Source organism: Megascapheus bottae, chromosome 37 (assembly GCF_031878675.1).
Source record: "Megascapheus bottae isolate mThoBot1 chromosome 37, mThoBot2.hap1, whole genome shotgun sequence".
NCBI lineage: Eukaryota > Metazoa > Chordata > Mammalia > Rodentia > Geomyidae > Megascapheus > Megascapheus bottae.
Window position 1 is genome coordinate 706,967 of NC_143545.1, and position 12,381 is coordinate 719,347.

General features: G+C 65.8%; 1 protein-coding gene across 1 annotated transcript in view; it reads left to right on the forward strand.

The window, feature by feature from the left end:
- The first annotated feature begins 143 nt into the window (after positions 1–143).
- Cacna2d4 (calcium voltage-gated channel auxiliary subunit alpha2delta 4) overlaps positions 144–12,381 on the forward strand; it is a 37,655-nt gene continuing 25,417 nt past the window's right edge. Inside the window, exons 1-17 of the mRNA XM_090325170.1 lie at positions 144–319; positions 1,274–1,355; positions 2,166–2,282; positions 2,684–2,743; positions 3,053–3,215; positions 4,895–5,026; positions 5,838–5,898; positions 6,339–6,489; positions 6,594–6,668; positions 7,193–7,282; positions 7,393–7,506; positions 8,119–8,197; positions 9,124–9,257; positions 9,784–9,861; positions 10,461–10,541; positions 11,318–11,392; positions 11,802–11,888. Of these exons, the coding sequence (XP_090181296.1) occupies positions 144–319; positions 1,274–1,355; positions 2,166–2,282; positions 2,684–2,743; positions 3,053–3,215; positions 4,895–5,026; positions 5,838–5,898; positions 6,339–6,489; positions 6,594–6,668; positions 7,193–7,282; positions 7,393–7,506; positions 8,119–8,197; positions 9,124–9,257; positions 9,784–9,861; positions 10,461–10,541; positions 11,318–11,392; positions 11,802–11,888 (1,755 nt within the window). The remainder of the gene's footprint in view (positions 320–1,273; positions 1,356–2,165; positions 2,283–2,683; positions 2,744–3,052; positions 3,216–4,894; positions 5,027–5,837; positions 5,899–6,338; positions 6,490–6,593; positions 6,669–7,192; positions 7,283–7,392; positions 7,507–8,118; positions 8,198–9,123; positions 9,258–9,783; positions 9,862–10,460; positions 10,542–11,317; positions 11,393–11,801; positions 11,889–12,381) is intronic.

The following is a 12,381-nucleotide window of genomic DNA, read 5'->3' on the forward strand; positions in this document are numbered from 1 at the left end:
CCTCAGCCCTCCGAGGATTAGCAGGGGGATTAGAGGGGCAGCGCCAAGGCCACACAGCAGAGCAGCTCCACTGTGACTGGGGGACAGCGCCCCCCCAGGCTTCTCCAGGACCCCTTGGAGAGGCCACCCCACGGCCAGACCCCATGCCGGGCCTCAAGCCCCTCCCAAATCCCGGATGCTCCCAGAGCCCAAGCAGGGGCCGCTGCCGTCGGTGGCCAGGGCCCGGGGCCTTCCTGGGCAAGATGGCCGGTGTCCTGTGGCTGCTGTCCAGCTCTGCGCTGACCCCCACACAGGGCCAGACCAAGACTCCTCTGGAAACGTAAGACAGGCGCCCCTGCTCCCCACCCCCACCCGCTCTGGTCCCCGCCCTGACCCCTCCCAGAGCCGGCGGGTGTGGGGTCCCGGCCCCCGCCAGGCCAGCAGGCCGGGCTAATCCGGTCGTGGCCGCTGCCCACTGGGCTCGGGGGGAAATGGATAACTGTGTTCCAGACCCCGCAGCCCCGTGTCCACCCTCTGCCCTTCACCCCAGGGCCCCGGTTCAGAGGGAGGGGCGCGCACCCTCCCTGGGCCACGCAAACCGCTCTGCCCAGCCGGACGGTCGGGGGTCCACTGCGCTGGCGACCTCTCCATGCCCTGCCGGCTCGGAGCCCCTGCTGGCCCGGGGAGCTGGTGGGGGGCAGTGAGCCCCGTCGGAGCTCCCATCCGCTGGCTCCCCTAGGCCACGCTGCCCAGGCCACAGGACAGGACGTGGGAGACAATGGCGGGAGCCTCCTGCAGCCCAGGCGTGCCGTGTGTGTGGTGTGTGTGTGCGCCATGTGTGTGTGTGTGTGTCGTGTGTGCGTGCTGTGTGTGTGTGCATGCCGTGTGTGTGTGTGTGCGTGTCGTGTGTGTGTCGTGTGTGTGTGTGCATGCTGTGTGTGTGTGTCGTGTGTGTGTGCATGCCGTGTGTGTGTGTGTGCGTGTCGTGTGTGTGTCGTGTGTGTGTGCATGCTGTGTGTGTGTGTCGTGTGTGTGTGCATGCCGTGTGTGTGTGTGTTCCATGTGTGTGTGCCGTGTGTGTGTGTCGTGTGTGTGTGTGTGCCGTGTGTGTGTGTGGCGCGTGTGTGTGCCGTGTGTGTGTCGTGTGTGTGTGTGTGTGCCATGTGTGTGTGTGTGTGCGCGTGTGTGTGCCGTGTGGTGTGTCGTGTGTGTGTGTGCCGTGTGTGTGTGTGTGTGTGTGCGCGTGTGTGCCGCATGTCTGCGTGTCCATAAGCAGGCCCTCCACACCCCGCAGGGTGAAGCTGTGGGCCGACGCCTTCGGTGCAGACCTGCACCGCACAGTGACCAAGTACTCAGGCTCCCTCCTGCTGCAGAAGGTGGGGGACGCTGGGGACGGCTGGGGGACGAGCTGGGGGACCGCTGGGGGACGACCCGGGGAGACGACCTGAGGGACACCAGCGTCTCCTTCCTGGCTGGGGGCCCCAACCTCGGGGCCAGGAGGGGAAACTGAGGCTGGGGCAGGTGAATGAGCCGCCATGCCCACCGAGACAGCACAGGGTGTGTGCCAGGATGTAGGGAGGAGGGGGAGGAGGACAGCTGGAGTAGGGAGGGAGGAGGGGGAGGACAGCTGGAGTGGGGAGGGAGGAGGGGAAGGGAGGAGGGGGAGGACAGCTGGAGTGGGGAGGGAGGAGGGGGAGGACAGCTGGAGTGGGGAGGGAGGAGGGGAAGGGAGGAGGGGTGGAGGGACAGCTGGAGTGGGGAGGGAGGAGGGGGAGGAGGACAGCTGGAGTGGGGAGGGAGGAGGGGAAGGGAGGAGGGGGAGGAGGACAGCTGGAGTGGGGAGGGAGGAGGGGAAGGGAGGAGGGGGGAGGAGGACAGCTGGAGTGGGGAGGGAGGAGGAGGAGGAGGACAGCTGGAGTGGGGAGGGAGGAGGAGGAGGAGGACAGCTGGAGTGGGGAGGGAGGAGGGGAAGGGAGGAGGAGGAGGAGGACAGCTGGAGTGGGGAGGGAGGAGGGGAAGGGAGGAGGAGGAGGAGGACAGCTGGAGTGGGGAGGGAGGAGGGGAAGGGAGGAGGAGGAGGAGGACAGCTGGAGTGGGGAGGGAGGAGGAGGAGGAGGACAGCTGGAGTGGGGAGGCCAGACCCGGGTACAGACCCAGGACCCACGGAGGCGGCGCCATCTCCACAGAAGTACCGGGAGGCGGAGCCCAGCCTGGAGATCCGGGCGGTGGACGGCCTGGAGCTGGTCAGGAAGTTCTCCCAGGACATGGAGGCCATGCTGAGGAGGAAGGTGGAGGCCGTGCAGGTGGGGCCGCCGGCCGCACCCCTGCCCCCCCACCCCTGCCCGAACCCCGACCCACCCCACCTCACCCCTGCCCCCCCACCCCTGCCCGAACCCCGACCCACCCCACCTCACCCCTGCCCCCCCACCCCTGCCTGAACCCCGACCCACCCCACCTCACCCCTGCCCCGGCCCCGACCCACCTCACCCCAACCCACCCCGCCTCACCCCTGCCCCGGCCCCGACCCACCTCACCCCTGCCCCGGCCCACCCTACCACACCCCGACCCACCCCACCTCACCCCTGCCCAGGCCCCGACCCACCTCACCCCAACCCACCCCACCTCACCCCTGCCCCGGCCCACCCCACCACACTCCGACCCACCCCACCTCACCCCTGCCCCCACCCTTCCTTTCCGCCCTCAGAGCCTGGTGGAGGCGGCAGAGGAGGCTGACCTGAAGCACGAATTCAACGCGTCCCTGGTGGTGAGTCCTCTCCCGGCCCAGCGGGAGGAGGGGGGGAACAAGGTCCCATCCCCGTGTGGCCCACACAGAGCCCTGGGCGGGGCAGGGGTGAGGTCCCTCAGACAGGGGTCACCAGAAACACCGGGCGGACACAGTGATCGCAGGGGAGCAGGCCCCGGGGGCCTTGAACACCCAGGCAGGGCAGGGGTCCCCTGAGCAGAGGGATGGGGCGAGGGGGGAGGCCCAGCCCGGCCTCACCAGCCCAGCGGAAGGGACTGACCGTGGACGTCTCCCCTCCCCACCCACCCGCCCGCCCGGCCCCGTCCTCAGTTTGACTACTACAACTCCGTCCTGATCAACGAGAGGGACGAGCAGGGCAACTTCGTGGAGCTGGGCGCCGAGTTCCTCCTGGAGGCCAACGCCCACTTCAGCAACCTGCGTGTGAACACCTCGGCCAGCTGTGTGCAGCTGCCCACCAACGTCTACAACAGAGGTGCCGGGCTGTGTGGGGCGGTGTGGGGCTGTGTGGGGCTGCGTGGGGCTGTGTGGGGCGGTGTGGGGCTGTACACAGAAAGGAAGAAAACCGAGGGAGGGAGGGCAGGAGGGAGGGAGGGAGGGAGAGCAGGCGGGCAAGGGAGGGAGGGAGAGAAGGAAAGTCTCCCTGGAACAGGCCTTGGTGTCTGGAGGTGCAGCCAGCGGGGCACTAACTGGCCAGGTCCTGCCATGTGGTGCGCAGCGTGTCACAGGAAGCCTGGGCAGAAGGGAGACAGACAGACAGACAAGCCAGACAGACGAGCTAGAACAATCCTCTCAGGAGAGCCCACGACCGTCTCACAAGAATGAGAAAAATTTCTTCCCAAGATCAGGCCCACGAGGACACCAGAGCCCCACTCCTGACACCAGAACCCCACTCCTGACACCTGAACCCCACTCCTGACATCTGAACCCCACTCCTGACACCTGAACCCCACTCCTGACATCTGAACCCCACTCCTGACACCAGAACCCCACTCCTGACACAGAACCCCACTCCTGACACCTGAACCCCACTCCTGACACCTGAACCCCACCCCTGACACCTCTACCCCACTCCTGACAGCAGAACCCCACTCCTGACACCTGAACCCCACTCCTGACATCTGAACCCCACTCCTGATATCTGAACCCCACTCCCGACACCTGAACCCCACTCCTGACACCTGAACCCCACTCCTGACACCTGAACCCCACCCCTGACACCTGAACCCCACTCCTGACACCTGAACCCCACTCCTGACAGCAGAACCCCACTCCTGACATCTGAACCCCACTCCTGACACCAGAATCCCACTCCTGACACCTGAACCCCACCCCTGACACCTGAACCCCACTCCTGACATCTGAACCCCACTCCTGACATCTGAACCCTACTCCCGACAGCAGAACCCCACTCCCAACACCTGAACCCCACTCCCGACACCTGAACCCCACTCCCGACATCTGAACCCCACTCCTGACAGCAGAACCCCACTCCCGACACCTGAACCCCACTCCTGACACCTGAACCCCACTCCTGACACCTGAACCCCACTTCTGACATCTGAACCCCACTCCTGACACTTGAACCTCACCCCTGACACAGAACCCCACTCCTGACAGCAGAACTCCACTTCTGACACCTGAACCCCACTCCTGACACCTGAACCCCACTCCTGACACCTGAACCCCACTCCTGACAGCAGAACCCCACTCCTGACACCTGAACCCCACTCCTGACAGCAGAACCCCACTCCCGACACCTGAACCCCACTCCCGACAGCAGAACCCCACTCCCGACACCTGAACCCCACTCCCGACACCTGAACCCCACTCCTGACACAGAACCCCACTCCCGACACCTGAACCCCACTCCCGACACCTGAACCCCACTCCCGACACAGAACCCCACTCCTGACATCTGAACCCCACTCCTGACACCTGAACCTCACCCCTGACACAGAACCCCACTCCTGACACCAGAACCCCACTCCTGACACCTGAACCCCACTCCTGACACCTGAACCCCACTCAGGGCTGGCCGGGGAGCCGGGCCCGGGGGGGCCCGGGAAGATGGCTGGTGTGTGTGCACACGCGTGTGACGTCTGGGTGGCTCCCGCCCTGCCAGCGTGCTCCGCCCTCCCCGCCCCGCTCCAGACCCCGACGTCCTGAACGGCGTGTACATGTCCGAGGCCCTGAACCCCGTGTTCGTGGAGAACTTCCGGAGAGACCCCACGCTCACCTGGCAGTACTTCGGCAGCTGCACGGGCTTCTTCCGCATCTACCCGGGTGAGGGCTGCAGGGCGGTGCCCGGCCGGGCTCTGGCCCCGCCCGACCATCTCACCCCACCCCGGCCGAATCCGTGCCTGCTCCGAGTCCACCTCCGTGTCCATCTACGTGCACACGTGTGTCGGGGCGTGTGTGCGCATGCGTAGGTGTGCAATCCAGTCCTGGGGCTCGAACTCGGCCCAGCTTTGCCCCGAGCCTGTCCCTGGGCGGGGCTAGAGCTGTACCCCGTGAGCCACAGCTGCGCTCGCGGCCGCGTGTTCTCGTCCACTGGAGAAGCGTCTCAGGGCTCTCCCCGCCAGCGCTCCTCTGCTGAGACGCCATCTCCCACCCAGCTGTGTCCTGCACTCCCGGCCCCTGGTGCTGTGATTCCTTTTGAGTTAGGGTCAAAGTGGACCTTAATCCTCCTCTGAGTGCTTCTCCCCAGAGCTGGATGACGGGCGTGCGTGTGCGCGTGTGTGTGCGCGCGCGTGTGTGGTGTGTGTGTGTGCGCATGTGTGTGCGTGTGTGTGTGCGTGTGTGGTGTGTGTGTGCGCGTGTGTGTGTGCGTGTGTGTGTGCGCGCGTGTGTGGTGTGTGTCCCAGGGCTTGTACTCAGGCGGCTGGAAGCCTGGCTCACTTCACAGGCCACCTCCCCGCCTGTGGCTGGGGTGGGTGAATTTGGCCCTGGGCCTGGCATTGCCCGGTCTGGAAGGCAGAGGCGGCTTCGCTCCTTGCCTCTGCCTGGGTTCCGGGAGAGGTCTGGGGCCCCTCCCTCGGCTGCCCAGGGGCGCACGGCCCGGACCTCGGGGCAGCCTCCACGTCCCCCACCCCAGGTATAAAATGGACGCCTGACGAGCATGGCGTCATCGCCTTCGACTGCCGGAACCGGGGCTGGTAGGTGCACGCAGCGCTGCCTCTGGGCTCCACCGGGCCTCTCCCACCGTCCACTCCACTCCAGCACCTCCAGCCCTCTCCCTCCCGCTCCTGGTCTCAGGGACCTGGGTGAGAGACGTCAGGAAGGCCTTACTGGACCCCCTCCTCCAAGGAGGACCCGCCCCCCCGGCCCAGCCACCCAGAATTCCTCACAGTGCCCGCTGACCTGGGGCAGGGCAGAGCCTGGCCGAGCCTGGCAGAGCCCGGCCCTGGTCAGGTGTTGACCCCTGGCCAGTCTAAACAGGAGTAAGCAGGGGCTCTGGTCTTCCTCCCCTCCTCCCCCTCTTCCTCCCTCCCTCCCCTCCCTCCTGCCCCCTCCTTCCCTCCCATGGTCCTGGGGTTTGCACTCAGAGTTGAACAGGCCCCGCACCCCTCCCCTCATCTGCACCCTCGTGTCACAGGTACATCCAGGCGGCCACCTCCCCCAAGGACGTGGTGATCCTGGTGGACGTGAGCGGGAGCATGAAGGGGCTGAAGCTGGCCATTGCCAAGCACACGGTGACCACCATCCTGGACACGCTGGGGGACAACGACTTCCTCAACATCATCGCGGTGACTGGCGCCCCCTCCCCCGCTCCCCCAGCCAGGGCTGTGGGCCAGGCCCCCGGGCTGGCCGGGCCTCGGAGCTGCTCACTGCCTCCCCTCCCCTCCCCCAGTACAACGACCACATCCACTACCTGGAGCCCTGCTTCAAAGGCGTCCTGGTGCAGGCCGACCGAGACAACCGGGAGGTGAGCGCCCGCCCTCTGCGCACACCCCAGCCTCAGTTTCCCCTTCTGCCTCCTCCCCCCGGGCCTCCCCCCACCCCTACGCCAGTCCTGTGGGCCGAGGCCCTTGCTCTGGTAAAAGGCCAACGACGGGACCACATGATAACACAGAGGGCGTGTGGACTTGAACTCAGGGCCTGGGTGCCGTGCCGGAGATTTTATGTTTGACTGGAGGCTGGTGTTCTACCACCTGCACCACGGTTCCATGTCTAGCTTTTTGCTGACAAATGGGAGGTCAGAGTCTCACTGACTCCCTTGCCGGGCTGGCTTTCAGTCCCCGTCGTCAGGTCTCAGCTTCTTGGAGAAGCTCGGGTGACAGGCCAGGACACTTTCTAAGAGAGATTGTCCATGTCCTGGGTGAGCAGAGGGCCGGTGCCTGCCGGGCCCACCGTGGCCGCCGCCAGGCTCAGCCTTGGGCGACCACGACCCGCCTCGGAACCCCGGAGCCACCGCGTCCACGAGGCCGCTGACACGCTGTGTCCCCACAGCACTTCAAACGGCTGGTGGACGAGCTGGTGGTCAAGGGAGTGGGGGTCGTGAACCAGGCCCTGCGCGAGGCCTTCCACATCCTGAAGCAGGTGCCCACCGCCGGCCGTGCCCGGGAGGGCCGGGGGGAGGGGTGACCGGGAGCCGAGGGGAGGGGACCCTGCCCCCCCCCCCGCGGGCCCAGCGCCCTCTGCCCTCCCAGTTCCAGGAGGCCGGGCGGGGCAGTCTCTGCAACCAGGCGGTCATGCTGATCTCCGATGGGGCAGTGGAGGATTTCCAGCCCGTGCTGGAGAAGTACAACGCGCCAGACCGCAAGGTGACGCTGGGCATCCCCAGGAGAGGGTCCCCACGCCCCCAGACCCACCCTGATGGATGCTGCTGAGACCTCAGGGGCCTCCCAGACCAGAGGTGGGGTGCAGCCCGGGAGCCAGGGCTGGAGCTGAGCTCGACCCCAGCCACGGCCCCGGCCACAACCCCTGACCACGGCCCCAGCCACAACCCCAGCCACAACCCCGGCCACAGCCCCTGGCCACAGCCCCTGGCCACGACCCCTGGCCACGGCCCCAGCCACAACCCCTGGCCACAACCCCAGCCATGACCCCTGGCCACAACCCCGGCCACAGCCTCTGGCCACGGCCCCAGCCACGACCCCAGCCACGACCCCTGGCCATGGCCCCAGCCACAACCCCTGGCCACAACGCCAGCCACGACCCCTGGTCACAACCCCGGCCACAGCCCCTGGCCACAGCCCCAGCTATGACCCCAGCCACAACCCCTGGCCACAACCCCAGCCACGACCCCGGCCACAGCCCCTGGCCACAGCCCCTGGCCACAACCCCAGCCACGACCCCTGGCCACAACCCCAGCCACAGCCCCTGGCCACGGCCCCAGCCATGGCACCTGGCCCCAGTGTGCGGTCTTGTGCCAGGTCCGGGTTTTCACGTACCTCATTGGGAGAGAGGTGACCTTTGCTGACCGGATGAAGTGGATTGCCTGCAACAACAAAGGTGACCCCGGCCCGGACAGAGCGCCCGTAGCCCCCGCTGAGCGCAGGGCCAGCCTCAGGCTGGGGGGGGGGGCGGGGGGCTGGCAGGACCCAGAGGTTTTCTCCAGCTGAGGCCAGTGGCTCCCGCCTGTAACCCAGGCTCCAGAGGAGGCTGAGATCCCATGGCCACAGTTTGAAACCAGCCTGGGGCAGCCAAGTCCAGGAGACTCTTGTCTCCAATGATGTACCTGGAGCTCAAGCCGAAGGAAAACGAGGATGAAGGAGGAGGAGGAGGAGGAGGAGGAGGAGGAGGAGGAGGAGGAGGAGGAGGAGGAGGAGAGGAGGAGGAAGAGGAGGAGGAGGAGGAAGAGGGGAGGAGGAGGAGGGGCATCACGGGCCACCTCACCTTTGGTCTCGGGATCCATGCTTTCTGCGCACGGTTCCCCTCCGTCTCCAGACCCAGGCTCCCCTAGGCTCTGCTGCTTCCACGTGGTGTTTTCTTGCGCGCGGACTCTGCACCGGGCACTGATCCCGACCCTGGGGAATGGACAGTGGGCTGGACCGGCGAGGAAGCCCTCTAGCCACCATGGCAGAGAGGGTGGACGGAGACAGGGCCCTGGGGACAAAAGCCAGGAGAGTGAGGAGCAGGGGACTGGGAAGGGGACCATGGCTGGAGGAGCCTTTGCTGGTCCGCCATCCGGTCACCTACGAGGGGGACAGAGGCGGAGGCGGAGGGAGCGGGAGCGGGGCCCTGGGAAGAGCCCTTCCCGCTCCCTCCGCAGCTGGGGCTCCTGCCTCTGGACCCCGGCCTCCCAGGGTCCCCAAGCTCAGCCTCCAGCCGCATCCAGGGCCACCCACAAGCCTGAGGAGCCGCGGTGGACACAAGGCCCTGGGGGGGAGGCATGCTCTGGGCTGGGCTTCGCTCTCACACCCCTGCCTGCCCCCCAGGCTACTACACCCAGATCTCCACGCTGGCCGACGCCCAGGAGAACGTGATGGAGTACCTGCACGTGCTCAGCCGCCCCATGGTCATCAACCACGACCACGACGTCATCTGGACAGAGGCCTACATGGACACCAGGGTGGGCCTGGAGGGCTGAGGGCGAGGGGCGGGGCCTGGGGACCTGGGGGCGGGGCCTGGGGACCTGGGGGCGGGGCTGAAGGCAAGGGCGGGGCCTGGGGACCTGGGGGCGGGGCTTACAACAAGGGGCGGGGCCTGGGGACATGGGTGCGGGGCTGAGGATGAGGGGAGGGGCCTGGGGACCTGGGGGTGGGGCTGAGGACAAGGGGCAGGGCCTTGGGACCTGGGGGCGGGGCCTGGGGACAAGGGGCGGGGCCTGGGGACCTGGGGGTGGGGCTGAGGGCAAGGGTGGGGCCTAGCCTAGGGGTGGGGCCTAGGGACCTAGGGTCGGGTCCTGGGGCCTGGGTCAGCATCTAGGTCTCCAGGAAGGGATAAGGGAGGGCAGGGCCCTCTGCAGAGCTGGAAGTGATTCCGTGGTCAGGAGAAGAGCAGGAGGCAATGCACAGAGCTGGCCTCCGTGCCATGGCCTGAGAGCGGCAAAGCCACAGCCCCGGGCCCACCGCCCCCTCCCAACCCCTCCCCGGCAGCTCTTCACCTCCAAGGCCCGGAGCCCGACTCTCCTCACCACCGTGGCCATGCCCGTCTTCAGCAAAAAGAACGAAACGGTGAGTGACCGCGCCTCCTGGGGCCACGGGAGACCACCGGCTCCATCTTGACAGCCGTGGGCCCTGACAGCCACCGGGCCACAGTAGGTAGCTGGTCCCAGGCTGGTGACCGGGTCGCTCAGTGGACTGCGGGGGTCGGGGAGTGGGGGTGGGTGGTCTCTCCATGGGTGGTGAGGATGTGAGGTCACCCCTGCTCAACCCTCTCCTCGGGTCCCCTGCCTTGGGGACAGCAAAGCCACCATTAGCCTACCGAGCCTGGCAGTCTACTTGGTTTGCGAAGGCCTCTAAGAGGGAATTTCTAGAACTTTCCAGCCTCTGCACGGAGCCCTCATGGGACAGAGTGGCTGTCACTCATGGGCCTTGGGCTCCCGATTCTCCAGGCTGGGCTGTGCTGATTCATAAATGTCACTCCTCTTTGGATTGCATTTAAATACCAGCACTCAACGATCCACGCCGGCCATTCATCTGCCCTGCTGGCTCCCGGGTCCCTCCGGCAGCTCCTGGGATTTTTACTCTGAGGACCTCAAGGGCTCTGGGGGGGGGCTCGGCACAGCGGTGCTTGGTGCTCAGTAACCCCTTCCCTGGGTTGTTCCTTCCAGAGGGCCCACGGCATTCTCCTGGGCGTGGTGGGCAGTGACGTGACGCTGAGAGAACTCATGAAGCTGGCGTCCCGCTACAAGGTGAGTCTGCGTCGGCGGGGCCCAAGGGCCTGTGGCCGGCGTGGCGAGAACCTCCACCTGACAGGAGGAGCGAAGGGTGATTTGGGCCCCTAGCTGGGACCAGTCTCCTCTGACGAGGCTCTGGGCAAGTGAGGGTGGTAACAGCGGTCGATCGTGGCTCTCCCATGGGTCACCCCCGTGGCCCGTCTCCCGTGGCCCTTAGCCAACCCTAACCATCACTGGCCTTTGCAAGTTCCTTCTCTACCCAGGGCCTCCTTTTCTCAGTCTGCCCCTCCCTGCCACACAGTGGGGCTCCACAGTGAATGAGACGGGGTGACAGTACCGAGGGGCCTGGAACGTGCACTTGATGATGGAGCCACAAGATGCGTGGCTCTGGGTGGCACCGGAGACTCAGAGCCAGGGGGCAGAACCCGGGCCTTGGCTGTGTTGGATCACTCCCAAAGACATTTCCTGCCGCAACTCAGGAGGCTGAGGTCTGAGGATCATGGTTCAAAGCCAGCCCGGGCAGTAAAGTCTGTGGGACTCTGCTCTCCAATGAACCCCAGAAAAAAGCCGGAAGTGGAGCTGTGGCTCAGCGTGGTGGAGTGGGACAGCACCCAGGCTGTTTAAGCCCCAGGACACACACACACACACACACACACACACTCTCTCTGTCTCTAACACACACACGTTAACCACTGTGAGTGGCCATCTTTATAGTCATTCATCCCTAAGCCCCTTCTCAACTCCGATCACCATCACAAACAGCTGTGTGACCCCTGCTTCTGGCCTTGCAGCTTGGGGTACACGGCTATGCCTTCCTGAACACCAACAACGGGTACATCCTCTCGCACCCCGACCTCCGGCCTCTGGTAGGTACAGCGCCTGTCTGCCTTGGGGTGTAGACGTGAAGACAGGCAAAGGCCAGTGGCCTGAGGCCTCCGTGGAAGGCTCCGTCTGAGGGACTGCGGTTCCCCTCCTCAGGGGACATTCCCAGAAACAGCCTAGGAGGGCAGGACCCACACGGCCCACATCCTCCCCGAGGAGGAATTGGACTGTGATCTGAGGGCCACCAGGCCACCTGCCTGGATTGATGCCACGGAAGCCCCGTGCTGGGTGCAGGCTTGCTCAGAAGCTCTGGGGAAGTCGCTGAGATTTCTTGGAATCCAGGAATCTGCCTTGGAAGCCTGAGGGAGGAGGCGAGACAGGAGCGGGCTCTGTGCTGTGTGCCGACCCCCGCTCCTTCCACCCCCCCTCCCTCGTCCTCTCCCCCCACTCCAGTACAGGGAGGGGAAGAAGCTGAAGCCCAAACCCAACTACAACAGCGTGGACCTCTCCGAAGTGGAGTGGGAAGACCAAGCCGAAACCGTGAGTGGGACAGAGGCCACGCTGGTCTGCTTGGCTCTTCACCCAACAAGTAGGGGTGCTGGTGGTCCCCGCAAAACTCTTGGACAGAGAGCTTATCCCCTGCTCTTCAAAGCCCATGCCAGGAGCAGGTCCTGCATGGGGCTCACAGCCCTCGTCTGCACCATAGACGACAGTGGCTCCTGTCTGGAGGCCACCATTAGTCAGTAAGGTTTTGGCCCAGCCCGGCCCTGGTCTCAGCTCCACATCCTGGAGGAAAGTAGGGCTCAGCCACCAGACGCTGAACCCTAGTTCTTCTGAGAGAGCCCAGATGGCACCAGAGCCAGGCCTCACTTCCTGCCTGGCTTTGAGCTCCGGGCACAAAGAGGAGCCAAGCACCCAAGGGGTCCCCCGTGATCATCCAGGGTCCCCGTGATCATCCAGGGTCCCTGTGATCATCCAGGGTCCTCGCGATCATCCAGGGCTCCTGTGATCATCCAGAGCTCCCCGTGATCAT